Source organism: Vulpes lagopus, chromosome 10 (assembly GCF_018345385.1).
Source record: "Vulpes lagopus strain Blue_001 chromosome 10, ASM1834538v1, whole genome shotgun sequence".
NCBI classification, from domain to species: Eukaryota; Metazoa; Chordata; class Mammalia; order Carnivora; family Canidae; genus Vulpes; species Vulpes lagopus.
The window spans coordinates 107,163,447-107,188,880 of NC_054833.1; the positions used below are offsets into that span (position 1 = coordinate 107,163,447).

General features: G+C 52.8%; 2 protein-coding genes across 5 annotated transcripts; one reads left to right on the plus strand and one right to left on the minus strand.

Moving 5' to 3' along the window:
* The first annotated feature begins 1 nt into the window (after position 1).
* Positions 2-9,329, plus strand: COG8 (component of oligomeric golgi complex 8). Of its 3 annotated transcripts, XM_041771954.1 has the most exons (6): positions 6-497; positions 1,805-2,012; positions 2,794-3,621; positions 5,618-5,786; positions 6,652-6,825; positions 8,793-9,329. In XM_041771954.1, the coding sequence occupies exons 1-6, from the start codon at positions 103-105 to the stop codon at positions 8,948-8,950; spliced, it is 1,932 nt and encodes a 643-aa protein (XP_041627888.1). In that variant the 5' UTR covers positions 6-102; the 3' UTR covers positions 8,951-9,329. The 3 variants fall into 3 exon arrangements, with proteins under 3 accessions (XP_041627889.1, XP_041627887.1, XP_041627888.1); XM_041771953.1 differs by lacking the exon at positions 8,793-9,329 and having other exon boundaries at positions 5-497; positions 6,652-7,182; XM_041771955.1 differs by lacking the exons at positions 5,618-5,786; positions 6,652-6,825 and having other exon boundaries at positions 2-497.
* A 1,377-nt stretch (positions 9,330-10,706) lies between these two features.
* On the minus strand, positions 10,707-24,491 carry VPS4A (vacuolar protein sorting 4 homolog A). Of its 2 annotated transcripts, none has more exons than XM_041771962.1 (11): positions 24,301-24,491; positions 20,488-20,599; positions 20,256-20,403; positions 18,504-18,562; positions 18,266-18,385; positions 17,637-17,793; positions 16,960-17,108; positions 16,537-16,618; positions 16,094-16,313; positions 13,773-13,913; positions 10,707-13,054 (listed from the first exon to the last, which is right to left on the minus strand). In XM_041771962.1, the coding sequence occupies exons 1-11, from the start codon at positions 24,319-24,321 to the stop codon at positions 12,953-12,955; spliced, it is 1,311 nt and encodes a 436-aa protein (XP_041627896.1). In that variant the 5' UTR covers positions 24,322-24,491; the 3' UTR covers positions 10,707-12,952. The 2 variants fall into 2 exon arrangements, with proteins under 2 accessions (XP_041627896.1, XP_041627894.1); XM_041771960.1 differs by having other exon boundaries at positions 18,504-18,565.
* Positions 24,492-25,434: the final 943 nt, after the last annotated feature.

Below are 25,434 nucleotides of genomic sequence, written 5' to 3' on the forward strand. Positions count from 1 at the left end.
GGAGGAGAGCCGGGCGGACGCGCCCCCCGGGCCGCTTCCGGCCCCAGGCTCCGAGCCAGCGCCCCCGCCGGGCCGGAGGGGAAGTGACGCTGCTGCCGGAAGATGGCGGCGCCGGCCACGGTCGCTTCGCCAGCCACGGCCTCGGCCGCGCTGACGGCCGCCGCAGCGGCTCTCGGGGAGGTGGAGGATGAGGGGCTCCTGGCGTCGCTGTTCCGGGACCGCTTCCCCGAGGCCCAGTGGCGGGAGCGCCCCGACGTGGGCCGCTACCTCCGGGAGTTGAGCGGCTCGGGGCTGGAGCGGCTGCGGCGCGAGCCCGAGCGCCTGGCGGAGGAGCGAGCGCAGCTGCTGCAGCAGACGCGCGACCTGGCCTTCGCCAACTACAAGACCTTCATCCGCGGCGCCGAGTGCACCGAGCGCATCCACCGCCTCTTCGGCGACGTGGAGTCGTCCCTCGGCCGCCTGCTCGGCCGCCTGCCGGGCTTCCAGCAGAGCTGCAGGTGCGGCGGGCCCGGCCCTCGGGGCTTGTAGCCATCGGAGTAGCTGACGCTCCGCTAGCGCTTCCCCCGGGGCGGGCTCTCCCCGAGCGTTTTAAAAATTCCTTTAAACCGCGCGCCTGCGTTCAAGGTAGGTGCAGTTATGCCCATTTCGTGTATGAGGACGTTGGACAGCCGAGGGCACGGCTGTAAGCTTCCAAGTCGGAATGGGGAGCCGCAGCACGTCCCGCCCCGCGGGACCGTCGTACGAGAGCAGCCGCGCAAAGCACCTCCACTGGGCCGGACGTAGCTGACCCTGCACGTCCCCGCCGTGGTCCACACGCAGGCGGCCCAGACTTTCACGGACGGGAGGCTGACCACAAAGTCTTTGCGCCTGGAGCAGTAGCAGTTATCAAAAAAGTCTCTCCTTTTACTTATTTATTTAGATTTTACTTATTTATTCGTGACACACACACACACACACACACAGGCAGAGACAGGAGAGAAGCAGGCTCCACGCAGGGAGCCCGACGTGGGACCCGATCCCCGGTCTCCAGGATCACACCCTGGGCTGAAGGCAGGTGCTAAACCGCTGAGCCACCCAGGCATCCCCGAAGTCTCTCCTTTTAAAGCCACATTCTGCCTCTCTAGATCCTTAGCCTGTTATCATTAATTCTGCTTTTCAGCCTTTAACGATAAAAGTTCAAGTTTTGAGTCCTGGGATATTTCCTCCGGAATAGGTGGGGGGACCTCATAAAGCAGGTCTCTGCAATTACGGAGAAGTGAAGACTGGAAATAAAAGTTGAACAGCAGCCTAAGAGATTGAGGGAACTTGAGGGTAAGGTTGTAGCTTCTGAGCTGGTTAGTGATCACAAAAAAAGTAGCTAAGATTAACATTTACTGTGCGTCAGGTTCTGTGTTAAAGCGGAAGTCGGCCGCTGGCCTCCCTAGCGGCCTTGCGGTGGCTCCCCACGCCCGCGCCCCCAGCCCGGCGGCTGATGCTATATACATCATCTTATTTAATCCTCCCATCCTTATGAGGTGGGTGCTAGTACTATTTTACCAATGAGGAAAAAGTTCAGAGAGCTTGAGTACCTTGCCACTGCCAGTTAAGTGGCAGATCCGGGTTCACATATTTTTATCGTTAGTTGTGTGCTCTGGGACAAGCTGCCTAGCCTCTCTGGGATTAAAACTGCCTCAAGGGTAATAAATAGTACTTACATCACAGGTTTGGTGTGAAGATTAAATCATAGTTCGCGGTAAATGCTTGGTAATTGTAGCTAAGTTTTGGATGTAGAGCAGTGAGCGACCAATATTCTCTTGTTCACTAGAAACTTTGTGAAAGAGGCTGAGGAGATCAGCTCCAACCGCCGGATGAACACCCTGACTCTAAACCGGCACACAGAAATCCTGGAAATCCTGGAGATTCCTCAGCTAATGGATACCTGTGTCCGGAACAGCTATTATGAAGAGGCCCTGGAGCTCGCAGCCTATGTACGACGACTGGAAAGGAAGTACTCCTCCATCCCTGTCATCCAGGTAGCCAGATTGCCCCCAGAGGACTGGAACTCATGTTCTTATAATCAGTAATTCTGTGGTCATCACTGAACCTTCAGGCGGAAAACTTAGGGAAACTTTGCATGTTTCATATTGGTTTCTGCCATCCAGGCAGGCTTGAACATGATTCATTCATGCAAGTGATAAGTAGTAATCACCTGCCAGACACTGACCTAGGTGCTGGGGAGACAATGAGACAAAAGCAGACAAGGCCCTAGCTTTCATGAATGTAAGCTGACATTTGATAAATGGTAAGTGTCTAAAGAAAATAAACTAGGGAATGGGTAGAAGACTAGGGTGAGGTACCCCAGGTAGAGTGGTCAGGAAAGGTTCTGCTGGAGAGATGAGACCCAGATGAGAGGGAGCCGGCCATACGAAGATGTGGGGAAAAAGCAAACCAGAAAGTGAAAGGAACAAGTATAGCAGACTGAGGAGGGAACAAGTTGGGAGTGTTTAAGGAATACAAAGATAGAAGGGAAAAAAAGGAAAGAAAAATAAAGACAGCCAGTGCGACTGGATTGCAGTGAGCAAGAGGACAGTATTGGGGAGCAGGTGAGGGAGGAGAACCAAACGGCCTGTAGGCCACAGTGAATAATTCCAGCTGGCCACAGCAGATGAGATCTTTGTTGGTTAGCCTGTAACATCAGCTATGTCTTCATGTATCCAGAAAGCAGTGGGCATGCTGATCACTATTCAGGGTAGTGGACTGGGGTCTCGGAAGTGTCTTTCCCAGTGTGGTGTGACTGAGCCCCTATATTGTCAGGGCATTGTGAACGAAGTGCGCCAGTCCATGCAGCTGATGCTGAGCCAGCTGATCCAGCAACTAAGGACCAACATCCAGCTCCCTGCCTGCCTCCGTGTCATTGGCTTCCTGCGGTGCATGGATATCTTCACGGAGGCTGAGTTGAGGGTGAAGTTTCTTCAGGCCCGAGATGCTTGGCTCCGTTCCATCCTGACTGCCATCCCCAATGATGATCCCTATTTTCACATCACAAAAACCATTGAGGCCTGCCGTGTCCATCTGTTCGATATCATCACTCAGTACCGTGCCATATTCTCAGACGAGGACCCATTGTTGCCCCCTGTCTCAAGTGAGCACACTGTGGATGAGAGTGCCATCTTCTATGGCTGGGTGCTACAGAGAGTGTCACAATTCCTGCAGGTGCTGGAGACCGACCTTCACAGGGGGATAGGTGGTCGTCTAGACTCTCTGCTGGGTCAGTGCATGTACTTTGGGCTGTCCTTCAGCCGGGTGGGGGTTGATTTCCGGGGCCAGTTGGCTCCTGTTTTCCAGCGGGTAGCCATCAGCACTTTTCAGAAGGCAATTCAGGAGGCAGTGGAGAAGTTCCAGGATGAAATGAATTCCTACACCCTCATCTCCGCTCCCGCCATCCTGGGCAGCAGTAACCTGCCTGCTGCCGTGCCAGTCACTCAGCCGGGGACCCTGCAGCCACCCATGGTACTCTTAGACTTCCCACCCCTTGCCTGCTTCCTCAACAATATTCTGGTTGCCTTCAATGATCTGCGCCTCTGCTGCCCTGTGGCCCTGGCACAGGATGTGACGAGGGTCCTGGAGGATGCCCTTGCCAAGGTGAGCACATACTGCTGGCTCTCTGTTGGGGCTTTCTTTGGTAACAGGTGGCCAGACTTTAGCAAAAAATAAACCAGTCCATGTGATAGGTGGTTGCAGACTGAGGCTTAGTGGGGTTTTGGAGATTTTTCTGATTGAGAAGCTCTGGTTAGTCCCCCATCATGGGACCTAGAACAATTCATGAAGTGGCTCACCTGTAATAATGATTCAGTAGTGTATTAGTTTTCTACTGCTACATAACAAACTCCCACAAACATAGCAGCCTAAAACAACATACATTTATCATCTTCTAGTTTCTTTGGATTGGGAGTCCTGAGTCCTCTGCTTATGATCTCACAAGGTTACAGTCAAGGTGTTGGCCAGGCTGCAGTCTCATCTGAAGCTTGGGGTCCCCTTTCAAGCTCATTCACGTTGGCAAGTTTCTCTTCTTTGCTGTTGTAGGTTTAAGGCCCTCAGGTCTTAGAAGTCACCTCACTCCATAGGCAGTTCACAGTGTGGCTGATTCTTTTTTTTTTTTTTTTAATTTTTTATTTATTTATGATAGTCACACAGAGAGAGAGAGAGAGGCAGAGACATAGGCAGAGGGAGAAGCAGGCTCCATGCACAGGGAGCCCGACGTGGAATTTGATCCTGGGTCTCCAGGATTGCTCCCTGGGCCAAAGGCAGGCGCTAAACCGCTGCGCCACCCAGGGATCCCCAGTGTGGCTGATTCTTAAAATGCCAATGGAGAACAGTTCTTCTCTGTGAGTCTCTTCTTTTAGGGAAGTCCTTAACCCTTTTTTTAAGAAGCTCATCTGATTAAGTTGGGTCCAAGGATATCCCTTGATTAATTCAAAGTCAACCGATTAGGGGCTTTAATTACATCTGCAAAATCCTTCACCTTTGGATTTTATATGAGTTAGAAACAAGCTACACATTCTGCCTCTAATCAAGGGAAGGGATTACACAAAGGAGTGGATACAAGGGGATGGGAGTCATAAGAACCATCTTAGAATTCTACAGACCTAAGAAATACAACTATTGATATCCTGCACATCTTTACATTTTTAAACCTTTAGATATTGGGATGCTTCTTACAACTTATGGCATCTTATAATTGCCGTCAGCCAGGTGGCAGTTGTGACGTGGTTATATAAAATCTTTCTGGGCCCAGATCTCTTTCTCTTGAGCTTGGTCACTCTCATATCTCAAGAGTGTACTTTTTGCTTTAATAAACTTTCCCACTTGTGTTACTCAAAAAAAAAAACAAAAACAAAAACCAAAAATCTGTTAATAGCCTCCTGTAAGAGGAAGAAAGCATGAGCATTGAAACTTTGTAGTCATTGAAATTCAGGGATTGGTAATTTATATTATATATATAACTTATATAGAATTTATTCCACGCCAGGTTGTGTTCATCATACTTTATACCTATTAAGACTTGATCCTCGCAACCCTAAGATTAGATCCTGTTGCAGGCCCCACTCTATAGATAAGGAAACTGAGGAACAGAGGGCATGAAGTGTTTAATTTCTTGCAAGTCACAGAACCAAGTGGCACAGCCAGGACTTGAACCAGGAAGTGTAGCATACCCCGAGAGGGTCTATGTTCTTAACTCTGTCACTAGGATACCCGTCTATAATGTCAGTTAGATTGCTCTGTAATTTGTATGTCCCCCATCATGGGAACTTCTTTTCTGTGTTCTTTTATAATTTTCTAACAGTCTAGCCTCCTGGAACCTCAGAGGCCTTACTCAGGAGAAACCTTTTATGGTTTTGCTTCATTTTTCTGGATCCAGTATAGTTCTGGTCCAGCTCATGTAGGAATCAAGAAACTCTTGCTGCTCTTGCACAGGAATTGATAAGTGTGCCAGTAATGGAACAAGTTGGGTTTGGGTCAGAAACACAACAGACAAGTGACAGAATTGTGGGGAGCGGCCACAGTTCTAAATCTAAACAAGACAGTAATGCAGGGTACTGTTTGGTGTGACTTTCCTCATGGTGCCCCCATCTTCTAGGTAACCAAAGTGATCCTGGCCTTTCACCGGGCAGAAGAGGCTGCTTTCAGCACCGGGGAGCAGGAGCTCTTTGTCCAGTTCTGCACTGTCTTCCTGGAAGACCTTGTTCCTTATTTAAATCGCTGTCTCCAAGTCCTTTTTCCACCAGCTCAAATAGCACAGACCTTAGGTAAGAGAAAGGAGGGGAAAGATCTTTTAAAACTACTTTTATTGATATAATTCACATACTAAATAATTCACCCAATTTGGTTTTTTTTTTTTTTAAGATTTTATTTATTTATTCATGAGAATACACAGAGAGGAGAGAGAGAGAGAGGCAGAGACACAGGTGGAGGGAGAAGCAGGCCCCATGCAGGGAGCCTGACGTGGGACTCGATCCCAGGTCTCCAGGATCATGCCCTGAGCTGTAGGCGTCGCTAAACCGCTGGGCCACCGGGGCTGCCCAATTCACCCAATTTGTAAAATTGTTTTTTTATATAGAGACATATATATACAGCATTACCACCATCCAATTTTAGAACATTTCCATCACCCCAGAAAGCTCCCTCCAGCCCAGTGTAGTCACTCTCCAAGGCCCACTCTTAGCCCCTGGGGACCACTAATGTGCTTTCGGTTACAACAGATTTGCCTTTTCTGGACATTTCGGATCGATGAAATAATACAACACGTGTGTATCTGGCTAAGTGGAGGAAGCACAAAAGAGCCACATGTTGTATGATTCTATTTATATGAAATGTCCAGAGAAGGTGTTTTAAAAAGCTTTTTCCCAGTCTGCCTTCCCTTCCCTGTGCCACCTCTCGAAGCCAGGGCGGGGGTACAGGGCTCCCAGCAGGGCAGTCACTGGGTCACACACACAGTCATACAGGCTCGGGGAGGCCACCCTCCACTGTGCTGTTCCGGATTACCTTCAGCCTCGCGTGTTTACTGTGTGGAATATACCGAAATTGTGTCCGTCACATTTTTCCCTGGGACACATCAGCATTTAAATTTACTGAAACGTTATTCTGTTTCACTTTCTCTGCCCCCTGGGTTAGGCGTTCCACCCGCTCAGCTCTCCAAGTACGGAAACCTTGGACACGTGAACCTCGCCGCAGTCCAGGAGCCTCTGGCCTTCCTCCTGCCGAAGAGAGAGCTGGTCCTCTGTCTGGAGGACAAGGAGCTGGTGCCGGCGCCCCCCGCCCTGGCACCCCCCGCCGAGTCGGGCCCGGGCCCGGAGGCCACGGCCGCAAGTCACCCTGACGGTGCGCAGGAGCCCGCGGGCTCGGCGGAGGCGCTGGACGGGGACACCTCACCCGCACCCCTGCCCCCCGCGGCGTCCGCGGGGAGGTGAGGCGGGCCTCGCGGGGCACGGGGCAGCCCCGGGGGGAGGCTGACAACGAATGAGAGGGGGAACCTCTGGGTCCCACCTACACGAGGCTGATTATACAGTAAGAAACCGAATTCCGCTCAGCGGTTTAGCGCTGCCTTTGGCCCAGGGTGTGATCCTGGAGACCCGGGATCGAGTCCCACGTTGGGCTCCCTGCATGGAGCCTGCTTCTCCCTCTGCCCGTGTCTCTGCCTCTCTCCATCTGCCGTGAATAAATAAAATCTTAAAAAAAAAAAAAACGGAATTCGCAGTGAGGCTGTGACGTCACGGAGGCGGGCTGCGCTCGGCGTCCCGGAAGGCGCGCGCGATCTGCGCGTCCCGACGTCCCCCGCGGCGGGAGCGCCGACCTACGGGGGCCGGGGAGGGCCGCGGCGGCGGCTGGGCGACTGCGATGGGGGCTGGGCTGCTGCGGGCGCGGGCCCCGCCGTGGGCATGGGGAGCGGCGCGCGGCGGCGGCCGGGCCTGCAGCTCCGCGCCCGCCCGGGACGGCCTCGAGGGTCCGGCGCGCCAGCGGTCGTACTGGCGCTACGTGCGCCGCCTGGTGCGGGGCGCGCCCGAGCCGCCGTACCCACACGTGTGCCAGGTCGGGGACCCGGTGCTGCGGACCGTGGCGGCCCCGGTGGAGCCGGCGCAGCTGGCGGGCCCCCAACTGCAGCGGCTGGTGCAGAGGCTGGTCCAGGTGATGCGGCGCCGGCACTGCGTGGGCCTGAGCGCCCCCCAGCTCGGGGTGCCGCTGCAGGTGCTGGCCTTCGAGTTCCCCGAGGCGCTCTTCCGCGCCTGCGCGCCGCGCCTCCGCGAGGCCCGCCAGATGGAGCCCTTCCCCCTGCGCGTGGTGGTGAACCCCAGCCTGCGGGTGCTGGACAGCCGCCGGGTCACCTTCCCTGAGGGCTGCGAGAGCGTCGCCGGCTTCCTGGCCTGCGTGCCCCGCTTCCAGGCCGTGCAGATCTCAGGTGCCGGGGAAGAGGGGGTAGTGGCGGTGGCCTTGGGGTGGCTGGGCAAACGCGTGCGCCTCTACCCCAGCCCAGGGAGGCGGCGACCTCGGGTCTCGGGCAAGTTTTCGGAAAGCTCCGGTTAAGGTGCAGACCTGTGGAAGTGCAGGCCCCTGGAGTGGATGTGACTCACGACTGACCTATGGGGATGGAGGCTGGGGACAGCAGAGCCAGCTCGTCTGTGGTGTGTAGCTTGGGCTGGGAAGGTGGGCTAGTTTCGATGTTACCTCCCACCAGGTCCCCTGCCCTGTGCCCTCTCACTTGCTGTCTCACGCACATTTACTGTTTAACCATTTGGATCCCTCTTGGTGGAAGGGCGGAAGTGGGGCCCAGCCTTGCCCGGCCCAGGGTGATAAGCCATTCCCGGTTCGTCGCACCACAGGATGTTTTGTGGAATGGGATTTGTTGCCGGAGTTGAGAGGATTGTTCCTCTTGAGTAAGCCGCTTGGTCCAGGTCAGAAAGTAAACGGTATCCCTTTATCTTCCACTGTACCAAGTAGAAATACTTTGAGAAACTGAAGTAAATCAGCAGGACTTCAGAAATGGGAGGACTGTTGAGAAATGAAGCACCTTAGGAAGATCCTTTCTCCCCTCAGACCCATTAGTAAGTCCTGCAACCTGTCAGCATTAGAACCGCATGGAGTGCTTGGCAGTGGGCAGAGTTGAGGCATCTTTTCTGGGAAGGACAGGGGCTGCTGTCTACGTTCCTTTCTGATGTTGCCTCTTGTGAACAGGAACAGCCAGAGGCAGGGAAAAGGTAAGGAAATTAAAAATGACCCAGTTAAGCATATCCTTACCCAGGCTGTAACTTACTTTGCAGGGCTGGACCCCGAAGGGGAGCAGGTGGTGTGGCAGGCCAGCGGATGGGCAGCCCGTATCATCCAGCACGAGATGGACCACTTGCAGGGCTGCCTGTTCATTGACAAAATGGACAGCAAGACATTTACAAACATCCACTGGATGGAGGTGAATGATTAAAATTTTCCTGCCGCATCTGAAGATTCCGGAAACCAAAACACAAACACTTGGGTTTTGAGCTGGGCATGGCTTGCCTGATATCAACTTATATTGGCTTGGCTCTGACAGAAAACAATACATTGCCACACCAAGCTGGAGGAATAGATCAAAAATGTTTGCCTTGAAATCAGCCACGGACAAAATAATGCTTTCAACTTGAGAAGAAAATGAACCCCCCCAAAGAGCAGACATTTCCCAATGATTTTGTATGGTAATAAGTGGGGCAGATAAATAACCACTCTTAGTAGACATGATTTCATAGCCTGTATAATCTACCCCAAAGCCAAGATTTGTAATGACATAGTCCAAAAATAGCTGAGAGTTTTGTTTAAAAATGCAACTTAAGACTATGCTTGACCATCTTATTTTTACAAAGGGCTTGTGTGTCTTACCTGCAGAGTCCTTTGCTTTGGACAACAGTTTGCTTGTAAGTGAAACAGAAGAGAATGGCCACAGTTCATAGAAGTGTTTAATAATAATATTAATGCAAATGAGTACCCACACATTTTACCAGGCTCACAGTTTTGGTCTCCACCTTCTGCCTTTAACAGATTTGGAGACAATTTTCCTGCAGAGATCTCTTGGGCAGCTGCTATTTGATTTGGCTCATTCTTTTGGCAGAGGTCATGGATCAGGGCTAGGGGAGGGATGAGAGTTGAGGAACAGTGAACCTCTTCCTATCACAATTAGAAACAAAGCAAAACTTGTGCTTCCTGGTCACTACACTTATTTTGGAAAAATAAATTAGCAGCATGCTGACCAATGATTAGCCTTAAGATACCGTCAGAGCGGGCAGCCCGGGTGGCTCAGCAGTTTAGCGCCGCCTTTAGCCCAGGGCCTGATCCTGGAGACCTAGGATCGAGTCCCACATCAGGCGCCCTGTATGGAGCCTGCCTCTCTCTCTCTCTGTCTCTCATGAATAAATAAATAAAATCTTAAAAAAAAAAAAAAAAAAAGATACTGTCAGAGCTTTGCAAGAGATGAGGAAATTTGTCTAGATACTGGTCTTGCCTCATTTTTAGGTTGTTTTGCAACACAGGTACTCTTACCAGAGTCCTCCAAATTCTAGTATCCATGTAGAAAGTTCAGTAAGTTGTTTAGGAAAATACTTGTTTTAAACAGTGGTTAACTAAACAAACCCAGTATGGCTTTCTCTAAATAGGACACATCTGGGGGCCTATGAGGTCAAGTAAAAGGGAACTGGCGCTCTCTGCATTAAACTTTGGAAAGGAACAGGAGCCAGCACTGCTCCAAGGTGAGGTTGGATACTCGGCCACTGGGAAAGGTCTGTAAAAAACTCATTTAGACTAAAAACATGGGTCCCTTATGAAAATTAGAATTCCAGGACCTTGGACAATGTTCAGAAGCTCCTGCAGGGTGGCATCAGAATATTCTGATGCTTCCTCAGATGCTCCTCAGAGTGCTTCAGAGTCCTTACTGATGCCTTCGTAAAGTATATCAGTAACATTTGCCTGCAGCTTCCTGACCTGGGGGCCCAAGGGTATGTGGTTGTTCAGGGTAGACCTTGGAGAAAGCCTGAAACTCTATTGTTGACAATGTGAGGTTTACTAGTGTAACCAAATCCATCTAGGAGGAAGGATTTGTCCAACTAAATACTACATGTATAGCTCAAGGCAACAAATCTGCGTTTCTAATAAAACCTTGCCCACCCCAGGGAGATGTATCAGCCACAATAACCACACCACACAAGTCAGCATCTTGAGCTAAGGAGAGTTTAGAAGTCAACTACCAAAGTGAAAGCCAAGGGAGACAGAAGGCTTAGGACAGAATTCTCAAGTAGGGAAGAGTGAATTTCAGGGTTAGCACTTAGGGCAGGAAATTCCTCTGCACCTACGAGCCATGTTTAACACAGATGGTGAGGGCACACATCAGTTTGAGGTTACTTCAGCCTCACATGTGAAGAGGACATTCATCGTCCTGCCTCCTGTCACTGGTAGTGGAGAGAGGAATGGAGAGGCATGACATCGGTAACAGCCGTGACCAGAGCCATGAAGACGAACCACAGCAGCTCCAGTTTCCGTTAACTCCTATGACTTTTCAAGGTGTCTAAGCAGTAGAAAGGAAGATTTTAAAAATAAAGCAAGCGACGACCTGATTCAAGTAAAGGTGACTGGAGGTAGAAGAAAGCACAAATGACTAAAATGAAATAGTACGAGTGGGACAGTGTCCTATGCCAACTTCTAATCCGGTGTTTAAATAGTAATTAGTGGCTGAGAGCACCTAACTAAAGCGAGAGCCATGGGACGCCTGCGTGCCCAAGATGCTAGCCACAGTTGCTACGCAGGTGTCACCTGGAGGCCAGGCTTGCCGAGGCACCTGGTACTGAGGCAGGGCTAATGCCCTCACCCTGGAGAGGAGCACTTGGGCCCGACCCTTCAAAGAACCCAGCAAAAGTTGCCTGAATTCAGCAGCCATTCCTAACCAAATCAGAAACAGCACAGTGCAAAGCTACCAAGATCTAAGAGTTGGCCACATCATCAGTTCTGGACAATTTGGGTTTTAATAAAACACAGAGCAATAATATTGGCTTTTGGAAGGGGAGGGGAACTGTACCAACCGGATGCCAGGCCTTTTGTGTATTCATATGCGAGCAGTCAAGGATCAAGTCTGCTACTCAAACAGCATTTCTAGGGCTGCCAACTCTAGAGCCTTGGAAGGGTCTCAAGGAGTCAAAAATTCTAATGGCCATAGGGGCTAGGCAGGCAACCTGAAAGAGGGAAGCTGACCACGTAGGGATGCGTGAGCCGGAGAGCCTGTTCTGCTTCTGAGCAAGGGAAGCCCCTGCTAGGCTGTGGCTGACTGGCTGCCTCACAGGGACACAGGCCCAGCACCACCTAATCTCACAGAAGCCAGATAATTTTTACATCAATTCTTGACTTTTCAATGTTGCCAACAGACCAAACCAAACAGCTACAGGCCACATCCGGCCCACAGGCCCAGTCGGCAGGAAGAACTGTCCAGGTGCCACATTTACAAGGCTTGGGGGGAGGGGTAGTCGGGGTCTGCCAACCTGACTGGAGATCAGGCCTGGGAACTGCAGTAGGTGGCAATGCCCTCCTCCTCTGATGGAGGGTGCAGAGAGAGAACCAGGGGGTCTTTCTAATGGAAGCAAGTATGGCCTTCAGGGAGCCCCAGAGAATAACCAAAGATGAGATCACTCAAGTGGCTCAAGAGGGAAAAGGATTTATTAGCCCATTTCCAGGGCAGAGAGCCAGGAGCAGTGGCGGGGTTCGGTGTTCTCACATTCAGAGGGAAGAAAAGGCAGCAGTGAAACCCACCTGACTGCCTTCACTCATTCTGGTCTCCACAGCTCTGTGCTCACAAAACCCATCTTTCCTCTTGCAGGGAGGACACAGAGCCCAGGATGCTGACCTGGGAGGTTGGGAATGGCTCGGTTTTACTCTTGGCCTTTACAGGCAGGGCTTGGCCTGGCGACCCAGGGCGTCAGTCATAGTGTTCACAAAGAGTAAAACCTGGGTTAGAAGGAACAGGTGGACGGGCCTGGCAAGCCGTTCTGAAGGTCGGCAACAACCCCACAGTGCGGGCTGCTCCCACTCCTTGATGCTTCTGGGAGATTTTAATTTTATTTATAAACAAGACAAAAATCCAAGCAGCATTAATTTAGGGGAACAAAGAAAGGTTTAAAAAACAAAACAAAAAACACAGGGGCAGGACAAGGAGTTGGTGAGCATCCAGAAGAGGAGGAGGAGGAGGAAGTAGGAAGAACCAGTATTCCACCCAGTGCCGAATGTGCTTCTGTGTCTTTGTGGCCAGGGAGGCCCTTCCTTTATGCTCCCCGGCTGGCGGCCAGACAGCAGAGGGGACGCTGTAGTGACGTTAAGACGAGCCCCAGTGCCCTGTCTGGCCACTGACCTGGGGAGTGCCGTGGATTTATTACCCCAATCTACCTCCCACCTTCACCATCACCAAGTGAAGAAATTTTTAACTCTCCTGTCCAAAGTCCTCTGAGAATTTCTTCACTTTCAAGAGGTCATCTGCATTCACGGTGGGCCGAGTGGTGGCCAGAGACCGGAGCATGTCCGACTGCAAAGACAAGGGCACGAGCTGAGGAGCAGCCAGGGCTCTAGGCAGGGCTCTAGGCCTCCTTGTGTCGCAGTCCCATGTGGTGTTGCAAGAAGAGGCCTGCATTCGTGGTCATTCCCAGCCCCAAATGCAAAGCTCCTCTGATTGCCTGGCTCCTGCCTGAATGTCTCCCGTGACAGGACCACTCTTCCCTCTTAAGGCAGCTCATGTCGTCTGAACAGGCCTACTTCTCATCTGAAAGAATCCAAGCTCCCCTCATCTCTTAACTGCTGGGAGAAGCTCATTCTGATTGCACACCCACCACATCGGCAGACACCTGCCACACACGGCAGGCAAGACCCTCAGCAAAACCAGGATGAGGAGGGGCAACACCAGTCCCATTAGGCTCCCTATGCAACGGCATTGAAACAAACTGCCAACAGATGCTCGTTGCCTCCATGGCCACTCACAAGCCAAACCCGTGGAATGATGTAGTCGCACCAGCTGGCCTTTATTCTCGCTGAAGAAAATAAATGCTTGTGCTGCGGCATTCATCTTGGGCCCCCACTGAGTCTAATGGCAGGAGTCCCAGCTACCCAGAGCCCCAAAGGCCATTCCCTGTTTCAGAGGAGCCACAACAGCCCAGGACAAAGAAGGGGAGAAGCCTATTTTTATTTTTAGACCCAAGACCCCAGTTTTTCTGGGTTCTGTGCAGTCCTTCTCCCAACCAGCCACTTACCATGCAAACCACAGGCTCTAGGAGTTTGTCACCGGGGACATCCATCCAAGTCATCTCCATGGCCCCCGGGTCCCCTGGTGAGCATGGGGTCAGGAGGTCATCGATCATAACGCTAGGGTTGGTGCGGGAAGGGCCACAGACCTGAAATCAACCAGGAATCTGACTGGAGGGGTTGCACCTCTGTGCTTGGGGAAGGGACAGGATCCTCAGACTTCTGAGTCCTGAAGAGAAGGTCGTGGTAGGGTATGAATGCATGCCTGGCTTTCTAGGTCATCACTCTGAGCAGAGAATGAATCCTGCAGAACTCTCGGGCCGGTAGTCAAAGCAGCTCAAAGCAGGATTTCAGAGGTTTGTGATTAGCATGCTATTCTAGGCACTGTTCTCTAGAATCTCAATTTGTGGCCCAAAATGTCGATAGCTTCCCCTTCCTCATTAACTCCATCCAATCTCACCACAAATGCAGTGACACCAAAAATGTTTTTCTAACCACAGTCTGCTTTACTGGTAACATCCCCCAAATATCCCAAAGCTAATTCCCTCACTTCCTTCAACTCTTGACTCAAACATCCCCTGCGGTGGGCTTATCCCTTAAGATACAACCTGCCTTGGGACACCTGGGTGGCTTAGTGGGTTAAGCACCCGACTCTTGATTTCAGCTCAGGTCATGATCTCAGGGCCATGAGATCAAGCCCCGTGTTAGGCTCCACAACAGGCATGGAGCCTGTGTGGGATTCTCTCCCTCTGCCTCTGCCCCTCCCTGCTGCCCCCCACTCCAGTTCTCAACTTTCTCTCTTAAAGGTGGGGGTGGGGCAGAAGGTAGAAAGGATATGAGATTAAGGGCAGCCTGGGTGGTTTAGCGGTTTGGCGCTGCCTTCCACCTGGGGTGTGATCCTGGAGACCCGGGATCAAATCCTGCGTTGGGCTCCCTGAGTGGAGCCTGCTCCTCCCTCTGCCTGTGTCTCTGCCTCTCTCTCTGTTTCTCATGAATAAATAGAATTTTTTTTTTTAAAAAAAAGAATATGAGATTAAAAAAAAAAAAGTACAACTTGCCCCAGTGCACCTGGTGGCTCAGCCAAGTTGGACGGTTAAGCATCCAACTCTTGATCTGGGCTCAGGTCATGATCTCAGGGTCGTGAGATGAAGCCTTATGTCGTGCTCAGTGGGTTGTCTCCCTGGAATTCTCATTCTCTTAAATCTTTTTTTTTTTTCTTTAAAGAATACAACCTGCCCACCCAACTCCAAACTTCAGAGACACCAGACTCCATCCCCTGCTGTTATCCCCCTCGTTGTTCTCTCAGAAATGAGTATAAGAAAGAAAGAAAGAAAGAAAGAAAGAGAGGAAGGGAGGGAGGGAGGGAGGGAGGGAGGGAGGGAGGGAGGGAGGAGGAAGGAAGGAAGGAAGGAAGGAAGAAAGGAAGAAAGAAAGGAAAGAAAAAGAAAGAAAGAAAGAAAGAAGAAAGAAAGAAAGAAAGAAAGAAAGAAAGAAAGAAAGAAAGAAAGAAAGAAAGAAAGAAAGAAAGAAGAAAAGAAAAGGAGTATCTTTTCAACTAGAGATGAGGCTCCTAGAGGTCAGGGACTTTTGTCTGCTGTGGTCACAAATGTCTCCCCGGGTCCTAGAACAGCACAAGGCACGTAAGAGGACCCTCTGCAGACATTCAACAGAGATACGAGGTGTGAGAGGAGTTCCACCTTAGAGAGGGTGATTCTGTACCCACCACTCTTCAGACACTGAGTGGGGTCCCCACATGACAGCACAGCGCTGTGAAGGTGGCAGGGGTGAGTGGCACAGTGCCATGTCCTCTGGCTTCACACAATCCAAGATGGACATATTTGAGCAAAAGAACTACAAGGAAGGAGAGAGCAGGTGCAAACCAGAGGGCTCCCTTGTACTTATCCTTGGTTCTCCAGGAGACCAAACGTGTCACCTGAGCAGCCAAGGAACTGGCAAAGAAAGCTGATCTCCCCATTCCTGTGACACTTTTTAAGCAACTCCTTGCTGGCCCACTCACCAGGTGTGGAGCCCAACGTGGGACCTGAACTCACAACCCTGAGATCAAGACCCATGCTGAGATCAAGAGTTGAATGCTGGGCAGCCCGGGTGGCTCAGCGCTTTAGCGCCGCCTTCAGCCCAGGGCGTGGTCCTGGAGACCCGGGATCGAGTCCCACGTCGGGCTCCTTGCGTGGGGCCTGCTTCTCCCTCTGCCTGTGTCTCTGCCTGCCTCTCTCTCTCTGTCTCTCATGAATAAATAAGTAAAATCTTAAAAAAAGAAAAAAAAGTTGAATGCTTAACCAACTGAGCCGCCGGGTGCCTCCGCACTCACCTTTTTGAAGTGTGTTGCTGACTGAACTTTTCTGACAGGCTGCATGAGGGAGTCCCGCACGATGATGCTGATGTCGGCACCTGAGTAGCCTTCCGTCTTCCGGGCCAGCTCGTGGATGTTGGCATCCGTGAGATTGTGGGGAGTGCTCCCCAGATGCAACCGGAACATCTGGGCACGGGCAGCCTCCTCGGGCAGTGGGATGTAAATCCTCTTTTCAAACCTAGAGAGCCAAGCACATGGCGGGACTTGAGAAGAGACGGCATAAGTCTTCATGGAGAGGGGCTCTGGGGCCCTCCAAAAGCTGCCTCGCTCAGGGCTCTGCTCACCATGCAGACATGAAGAAGCCTCCAGGGAAACGGAGTCAGGCTGCACCACTGCCAGCAGCAGGTTGACTATGGCTGGAGAAAGACCTCAGCCCCTGGCTCCTACTGGGGAAGACTCACCTCCTTCTAATGGCTGAATCCAACACCCATGGGATGTTTGTGGCACCAAGAACCAGAGTCCCATCGTTGTTATTCCCCACCCCTGTGGAGAAAGGGAAACAGACGCTGACTCAGAACACCTGCCAGAATTAGGGAGCAGCTGTAGGAAGCACCTCAGGGGCTTTGTGTGTTCTGCTCTGGGGCCATCGCTGTGCCACCAGCAACAACCAGCTTTGCTGGGCCAAGAGCCTTCTCTGAAGCCCTGGCCGCCTCGGGAAGGGCAGGGGCTGGGGGGCAAAGGCCTGTGGAGAGGGAGCCGAGAACTGCTTCTCTGACTCTTCCCTCCGCCCCATGGCCCATCCCCTCCAGCTGCGGCTACATAATGGAGCCCGGCTGGCTCTGGGAGGACCGCGAGCCGGGAGGGCAGCCAGCACCGGCACGCACCCTGCATCTGAACCAAGAACTCCGTTTTGATCCTTCGGGCGGCCTCACTCTCATTTTCATTGCGGGACCCGCAGAGGGAATCCACCTCATCGATGAAGATGATGGAGGGCTTGTGCTGCCTGGCCAGCTCAAACAGGTTCTTGACTAGCCTGTGAAGGTGACAAGGGGGGCCGGGATCAGGACACCCATACCCACCCCAGCCAGGGGCCCAGTCACTGCTTCTCCTGCCCTTCCCACAGACAGGTCAAGTCTCTAGTCATGCCTGGATTTCCAAGGAAGCGGGCATCACAAATCCGCCAGCAGCACTGTGCCACGAGAAGCAGCCCACCTTGGCGGCAGCCCCACTCATAAGCTCTGGATTTAGGACAAGTCACATCCCCCTCTACTCAGCCTCAGTGTCATCCTCTGCAAAATGGGAGTCGGTGTGGAAAATAACTAAACCACACGAAGTCCCCAATAGAGGACATCCGCCTGATACCCAAAGATCGCGACTGCCTTTCCCTTTCCTGTACGAAGACGTCTCTCCCACATTCAGTCTCAGCAGTCTTTGTCGGGACAGCGTCCCAGCCGGGCAGCTGACATCATTCCCCTCTGCTGGCCGCTTCCCCAACACCCAGCAGCGGTTCCTCTGGGCGGTGGCTCAAGGGCAGGGAAGCAGGGTCTGGCAGCTGACTTACTTCTCACTCTCCCCCAACCACTTAGACATCAGGTCCGAGGAGGACACAGAGAAGAAGGTGGAGTTGTTGGCCTCCGTGGCCACTGCTTTGGCCAGGTAGGATTTCCCTGTGCCAGGGGGTCCAAAGAGCAGTATCCCTCGCCAAGGCGTACGCTTGCCTACAACAAAGAATAATCGGAGGTGAGCTTCCTCCTAACTGGGGAAAGGGAAGAGAAAAAAGCCAAAGACACCTATTTACTGTAAGTACGACCAGAAGAGAAAGGTTCTACAAGACAACCGATTCTAGCAGCAAAAATAAAGGGAACTGAATTACCCACTGAGAACCGGCTCCTAGCCCTGGGCTCAAGACCCCCAAGACCCTGCAAAGTGATGCCGGCTGGCACTGACCCTACTCACCCACTGGGACAGTCAAGTCAAAGTTCTAGTTGCAGAGGTGTCTGACACCAGAGGGAAGCACAGAGCAGATGACTGTGATGATCGGCCCTGAGGCCTCTCCTGCCCGAGTGCCCACTGAGGGCAAAGAGCTGAGTGGCCACCTGTGCCGGGTCACCTTCAGAGGGGGAGCCCTGAGGTGGCTTCCTCGGAAGCCTGCTGTTTTTACACCTGGGCTGAAAGCAGCTCAACCCTTACCTGTGAACAAGTGTGGGAATTTAATTGGCAAAATGACAGCTTCTTTGAGGGCTTCCTTGGCCCCCTCCAGCCCAGCCACATCATTCCACCGAATGTTGGGCTTCTCTATCACAACAGCACCTGCAAGAGGCAAGTAGAGCCTTTGACCTGGAGCCCAACTGATAGGTCTGAGCTGACCCTCCAGGGGACCCTCACCACATCTCCCCCTCCCATTGCCGCGGGGCCTCGGGCCTCTTACCCATCAGTTGTTCTTGCAATTTCTTTTTCTCTGGGTTGTCCCCTTCACTGTCACTATCACTGCTGGGAAAGGAGACAGAAGATGACATGCTAAAGCAAGAGGCAGCTGACAAGGAGGTTCTGAGAGCACAACACTCACGTCCACATCCTCCAGGAAACACCTGCGTCACCCACCCTTGTTTCTTCATTAAGGTTGTAAGAATAGGGGGGATCCCTGGGTGGCGCAGCGGTTTGGCGCCTGCCTTTGGTCCAGGGCGTGATCCTGGAGACCCGGGATCGAATCCCACATCGGGCTCCCGGTGCATGGAGCCTGCTTCTCCCTCTGCCTGTGTCTCTGCCTCTCTCTCTCTCTCTCTCTGTGACTATCATAAATAAATAATAAAAATATATATATATAAAAAAAAAATATTTAAAAAGGTTGTAAGAATAGGGGTGCCTGAGGGGCTCAGTCGGTTGAGCATCAGCCTTTGGCTCGGGTCATGATCCCAGGGTCCTGAGATCAAGCCCGGCATCAGGCTCCCTGCTCAGCGGGGAGTCTGCTTCTCCCTCTTCCTCTGCCTCTCCCCCCTGCTTGTGCTCTCTGTGTCCAATAAATAAAATCTTAAAAAAAAAAAAAAAAAAGGTAGTTAAGAATGGAGATGTGTGCCCTCTCTAGAAGGCTAATGGGGGACATGTGCTTTGGCTGGACTTCAGGAACAGCTGGGCAAGCAACCGGAGCTGTCACTGGCCTCTCACACAGACTCACAACCAGATATCAAGTGGCTGTGACTCAGAGAAGAGGTGAAGTATAAGTCTAAAGAGGGTCACCGAGGAAGGGAACATAGTCACTGGTCTCACCCCAGGGCCAACCCCTAATGGGACAAGCGATTTGCCATCCTTAAAACTCTTCTAGCCCTCTCAGAGATGTTAACCTCCTGCCTATTCCTCGTCCTTTCCCAGGGTATGTCTCCCTCTCTGGGGAACCCTGTCAACCCGGGAGCAGAGCCTCCCACCACTGGTGGGGTGGCACACACCCGCCTCTCCTGCTCCATCCACGACCCTCCTGCCTGGGACCCTCCCCTTCGCCTCCAGGACACCATTGGCTCCCTGGAATCTGTGTGGTAGGCAAACCACAAATGTGAGGAGAGAGGCTGCAGAGCAAACACTGCCTTTGGAGTCGGAAACAGAAGCCCTGGGTGTGGGACCAGACTCCATCAAGTACAGCTCTGTGACCTGGGCCATCTCTGAACTTGAGTCTGTTGCCTCATCTGTCACATGAAGACAGTAACTCTGATCACAGCAGCAGCTGACACATACTGCCTCGTTACTGCATGCCACACTCTACCCTCAGGGCTTTACCCGCACCATCTCTTGCTCCTTAGAGCAACGCTGGGTGGGAAGGCGCGTTATCTTTCTTCTACAGACGAGGGGCCTGGACGCACAGGGGGTCATGGCACTTGTCCATGGTCACACGGCTAGGAAGTGGCAGCACCAGGCTATACCCTCAGAGCCCAACTGTGGAATCCAAGGCTTGCAACCTCCCTGCTGGCTCACATTTCACTCACAGCTCTCCTGTGTGGATCCAACAAGATCCTATCCAAGGAAATAGTGTGCACAGTGCCCGACAGAGGCAGCTGGGGCATCATCCCCGGTACGAGTGTTATTCCCCCAAAGGAAGGCCGCATTAGCACCAAGAATGGCAGCGACTCCTACAAAGGACACATGCTCATGGGGTCTCTGGTCCCAGCCGGGCCCTCCACTCCTCCGTACTCACCCCTTGCTCTCACTCTGATTTTCTTTCACTGGCTTCTTGCCATGCTTCTCTTTGTTTCGTAAATAATCCTTCAGCTTCTCGGCCCGATCTAGGTACTGCATGCACTTGGCTCGAATGCTCTCCTTGGCCTTGTCGCTGTGTGCCTCATCTGCAAAAGGGGAATTGGAGAGAGTGTACCTACCCTGCCCTGGCAGGGGCTCTACGGCCATGGAGGGCCCTGCGTGTGACTCACATTTGATAGCGTGTAGGAAATACTCCACGGCATGCTGGTAGAGCCGGAGCGCCTCCTCGTAATTCTTGGCTTTATCCTCTTCTGTGGCTTTTGTCACCAGATCAATGGCTTTCTGGAAAGGCAGAGCAAATACCTCAGTGCTTCCCAAGAGACCCAAAAAGCCCTTGGGGTCCCAGGGCAGCAGGAACCCTGCAGATCTGTTAGTCGCCCACCATTATGTCGGCCTATTTTCCAATGTCAACTACAAAGGCCTTGAAATGGAGCTTTAAAAGACAGCATCCCTCTTCACAATACACTCATCCGGTTAAAAGCAAGCTCCTTCTCAGTTTCGCTCTGGTTCTCAGCAAGTAGAAACCTGACCAAATATCTCAGATTAAGGCTCAAGGGGAGAATCCACTTTCTGTTCCTTGCCTCAAGGGAAAGAAAAGTGGCCATGGGGCCACTGCCTGGAAAAGGGGAAACACCAGAACCAACTGATTGTTGTGCTGCTCGGCATAAAGGCCAGAGAAGAGCCAGCCCTTCTAAGAGACTGACCAAAGAGATCTCAACCTCCTACTGGCCCAACCTGCTTCTTCTCTGTGGTGAAAAGAGAAGATGGTTTTCCTAAACTTGCTACTTAAGGAAGGGATGCTTAGACACATGGGTCAGTATACCAGTAGCTCTAGTAAGAAAAGCGCTTGCTGGCAAGCCTGGCCAGTCAGCTAAGTGTCCAACTCTTGGTTTCGGCTCAGGTCATGGGTCAGGAGATCAAGCCCCACATCAGGCTCCAGGCTCAGTGCGGAGTCTGCTTGAAGATCCTCTCCCTCCCTCTGTCCCTCCCCCCACTGGCATATATGCGCTCTCTGGAAGGGAGGGAGGGAGGGAGGGAGGGAGGGAGGAAAGGGTTTGCTTACTCCAGAGACATATATGTGCTAATTGAAGAGAGTAGTCCTATGGAATCTTCTCAGAACTGGGTGAGCACATCCTTGTGAATCTCACAAATCCTGTAGGTCTGTGCTCTAGACTGAACTCAAAAGCATGCTGGATCTTTCAGGCAGCTGCCCCACACCTACATACCCAGTTTTAGAAACCATTGCTTCACCAACCCAGGAAGCATTACCAAAATTATCCTCCTCAAGCTGATCAGCACTAGACACCAGGCCGGCAGATCCCAATGTATACACACAGTTCCGTCCACAGCAAACAATAAACCTTCTGACAAGCTCTTGGCAGGGCTCAGGCATCTGTGCAGCCCTTCCTCATCTGAAAGCAAGAGGTCTCAGAAGGACAGCTAGCTCTACGAAACTAAGAGGAGTAGGTTAGGCCAGGCTGATGATAAATGAACTCACCAGGTTGATGAGGGTAGGAAAGGTGAAAAAGTGTTGCTACTATTTTCAAGCGCAGCTACCTCCATTACCTACAAATACAGGATGGCCAGGAGCCCAGAAACTTCTTCAATGATTAGCTCAAACAAGCTTCTCTGGTCTACTCTCCCTCAATAATGTCTCTTCAGATAAGACAATGAAACCAATTCTCCTGTCCCTTGTGGCTTCTCTCCTCCAGAACAAACATGCCCGGTTCCTTGGACTTTTTCACCCTATATGCCTTCCTGCTAAAGTCTGTCCTTTTGGGGATCCCTGGGTGGCGCAGCGGTTTGGCGCTTGTCTTTGGCCCAGGGCGCGATCCTGGAGACCCGGGATCGAATCCCACATCAGGCTCCCGGTGCATGGAGCCTGCTTCTCCCTCTGCCTATGTCTCTGCCTCTCTCTCTCTCTCTCTGTGACTATCATAAATAAATAAAAATTTAAAAAAAAATAAAAAAAAAATAAAGTCTGTCCTTTTGAAAGCAGGGCTCAGACAATACTCAAGGTACGCTCTGCCCCCTCCCTTCGAGATACTTTATTAATTAATGCGCCTAAGAGCACATTACATCTTTTTGGCAAGTGCATACAATGTTTCACCGGCAAGAGGCCTGGGCTGCAAGTTGAAGAATTATGTGTAACACAAGGGTGAGGTGATGAATAAAACTGCCAGCCTGCAGCATCTCTAGTAACACATATGGCAGGGATGAGGATGAAGGACAAGGGTAAGGAAGATGTGCTAACAGAAGAGCTGGCAAACGGTAAAGGACCAGATGGTAAATAGGTTAGACTTTCCCGGCCATACAATCTCTGTAGCAACTCCTCAACTACGCCTCTGTAGCACAAAAGCAGCCATAGAAAGTACGTAAATGAAGGAGCAGGAATGTGTTCCAATAAAACTTTATTTATAGATGCTGAAATTTGAAATTCATGATTTTCACGTGTCATGAAATATCTTTTCCCAGCCTTTTAAAAACATAAAAACCTACGACATTATGTTAAGTGAGAGAAGCCAGTCACAAAGGACCACATATTGTATGATTCCACTTATATAAAATGCCCAGAATAGGGGCACCTGGGTGGCGCAGTCAGTTGAGCACTGGCCTCTTGGTTTCTGCTCGTTTGGTGTGCTTGGGGTCATGGGATCGAGCCTGGAGTGGGCTCTGTGCTTAGCGAGGAGTCTGCTTGAGGTTCTCTTTCCCTCTGTCTCTCCCCGCTCTAAAATAAAAAAATAAATCTTTTATTTATTTTTTCAAATAAATCTTTTAACAAATAAATGAATAAGCCAACGAATGAATGAATGAATAAAATGCCCATAAGAGGCAAATCCATTGGGACAGAAACTAGAGGAATAGAAGATTATTTATCTTACAGAGAGAGTGAGAGAGAGATGTGAGTGGGAAGGGCAGAGGGAGAAGGAGAGAACCTCCAAACAGACTCGCTGCTGGGCGTGGAGCGGACGCGGGGCTGCAGCTCACAACCCTGAGATCGTGACTGGAGGCAAAGTCAAGAGTCGGAGCTTCACTGACGAGGCGTCACGGGGACCCCTTAATGAAGCTTCTAGAAGCAACGTGAAAACGTTCCTAGCTCACGGGAGCACTGGCAGGTGGGTCTGCGGCGAAGTCACGGAAGGCCCGTGAGAGGCGAGCCGTGGGGCGCACCGCGCGGCTGAGGCGGCGGGGCCCGGTTCGCCCCGGTTCGCCCCGGTTCGCCCCGGCCCGGCCCCCGCTCCGTCCCACTGCCTCCTCCCCCGCGGGCGGCCGGATGCCGCCCACCGCCCGGGGTCCAGCCAAACGCCGGTTCCCCCGCAAGTCTCGCCTGCCGCCTCGCAGGCTGTGTGCTGGGCACCCTCCGCGCCGCAGGCACCGTGTTAACCGAATCACTCAACCCAGGGCCCGGTCACAGCAACCCGGTGCCCGACAGGTGCCCGACGGGTGCCCGACAGGTGCCGCCCCCCCGCCGAGACCCCGAGGCCGGCCCAAGGTCGCGGGCGAGCGAGGGGCCGGGGGAGCCCGAAGCCCAGGTCTGCGGCCGCACCTCAGGGCGCGTCGGTCGTGCTCGCAGGCGGCGCCAGCCCAGCGCCAGGCGAGAGCCGGGGATGCACGGGGGGCGCCGGCCGCACGGAGGAACGCGAGGCCGCGGGAGGCGCGGGGGCCCGTCCGGACGGCAGGCGGCCCGACTGCGCGGCGAGGGTCCCGGGCGGCGCCCGCCCGCCCCCAGGACGCTGATCCGCGGCGGCACCCGGCGGGCTCCGGGCTGGGCCGGCCCCAACGCGCGGAGGGGGCTGGGCGGGACTCCCGGCGGGGCAGCCCCGCGGCCCGGGCGCGTGGGAGCGGGAGGCGGCGGCGGGGCGGGGCGGGGGCGAGGCCGCGGGCCGGGGGCTCCGAGCAGGCCGCCCGCCCGCCCCGCCGCCCCGCAGGCCGCGCCGCGCCTCCTCCGGCTTCCGGAGACCCAGCCGGGCCGACCGAGGTACCTGGAGGGTTGACGTTGTCATTTCATCTCCTGGGTCGGCCCCACACCCCGCGGCGCTGCTTGCGGCCTCGGTCCGGCCCCGGGGGGCCGAGCGGCTGGATCGGGGGCGCGGAGCCCGGCGGTGGGCGCTGGGCGCGGGCAGAGCGTCCGCTCGCAGCCGGAGCCGAGTCGCAGGGCGAGCGAGGAGAGCGGCCCAGAGCGGTCGGGCCTGAGCCGCGCGGCTGCCCCCCGGCGGCCACGGCTGGCACTGCAGGCTCCGCCCCCCCGCGGCCGCTGGGCGGGGCTGGGGCTGAGGGGGCGGGGCCTGAGGGGGCGGGGCCTGAGGGCGGGGGCGGGGCGAGGCCAGGGGCCGGGAGGCTAGAACCCCCAAGCCCCAGACCCCGTTTCTAGTAAAATATCGCCTGTAGGACAGTTTTTCTTGCACAGTAAACCTAACTTCCTAGAACTTTGGGTTTCTGACCTCTAATAGGGTTAAACTAATAATTAGTGTCTACTTTGTCAGGCTTTTCAGGGGAATAAATGAGCTAGCGCATCCCACACTGGGGACTCAGTCTCCGGTAATTTATTTTTTTGAGAGACAGAGCACGAGCCGGGAGAGGGGCAGACGAGAGAGGGAATCTCAAGCTGACTCTGAGCAGCGCAGAGCCAGAAGTGGGGCTGATCTCAGGACACAGAGATCATGACCTGAGCAGTAATCAAGAGTCAGATACTTAACTGGCTGAACCACCCAGGCACCTCCTGTGTTAACTATTATTATGACGCTAGTGGTTCTGTCTAAAGTTAGTTCTTGTTTTTTAATATTGATCCTTCTACTTTTCTCTTTAAGAAAGTGGTTTTCTTTCTTTTCTTTATTTTAATTTTTTAATTTGTAAGTAGCCTCTCCACCCAACATGGGGCTTGAACTTGCAGCCCCAAGATCAAGAGTTCTTTTTCTTTTTTTAAGACTTTATTTATTAGGGCAGCCTGGGTGGTTCAGCGGTTTAGCACCGCCTTCTGACCCAGGATCCTGGGTCTCCAGGATCAAGTCCCACATCAGGCTCCTTGCAGGGAACCTGCTTCTCCCTCTGCCTGTGTCTCTGCCTCTCTCTCTCTGTGTGTCTTTTTTTTTCTTTTTTTTTTTTTTTTAAGGATTTTA

Bases quoted from the DNA above. Each gene is read 5' to 3' on its own strand.
- COG8 (XM_041771954.1), top strand. From the start codon at position 103: ATGGCGGCGCCGGCCACGGTCGCTTCGCCAGCCACGGCCTCGGCCGCG. The intron at 2,013-2,793 runs GTAGCCAGATTG...CTATATTGTCAG, and splicing joins CCTCCATCCCTGTCATCCAG to GGCATTGTGAACGAAGTGCG. The intron at 3,622-5,617 runs GTGAGCACATAC...CCCATCTTCTAG, and splicing joins TGGAGGATGCCCTTGCCAAG to GTAACCAAAGTGATCCTGGC.
- VPS4A (XM_041771960.1), bottom strand. From the start codon at position 24,321: ATGACAACGTCAACCCTCCAG. The intron at 20,404-20,487 runs GTGAGTCACACG...CCCCTTTTGCAG, and splicing joins TTTCCTACACGCTATCAAAT to ATGAGGCACACAGCGACAAG. The intron at 17,794-18,265 runs GTAAGGGTTGAG...TCTTTGTTGTAG, and splicing joins ATTCCCACACTTGTTCACAG to GCAAGCGTACGCCTTGGCGA.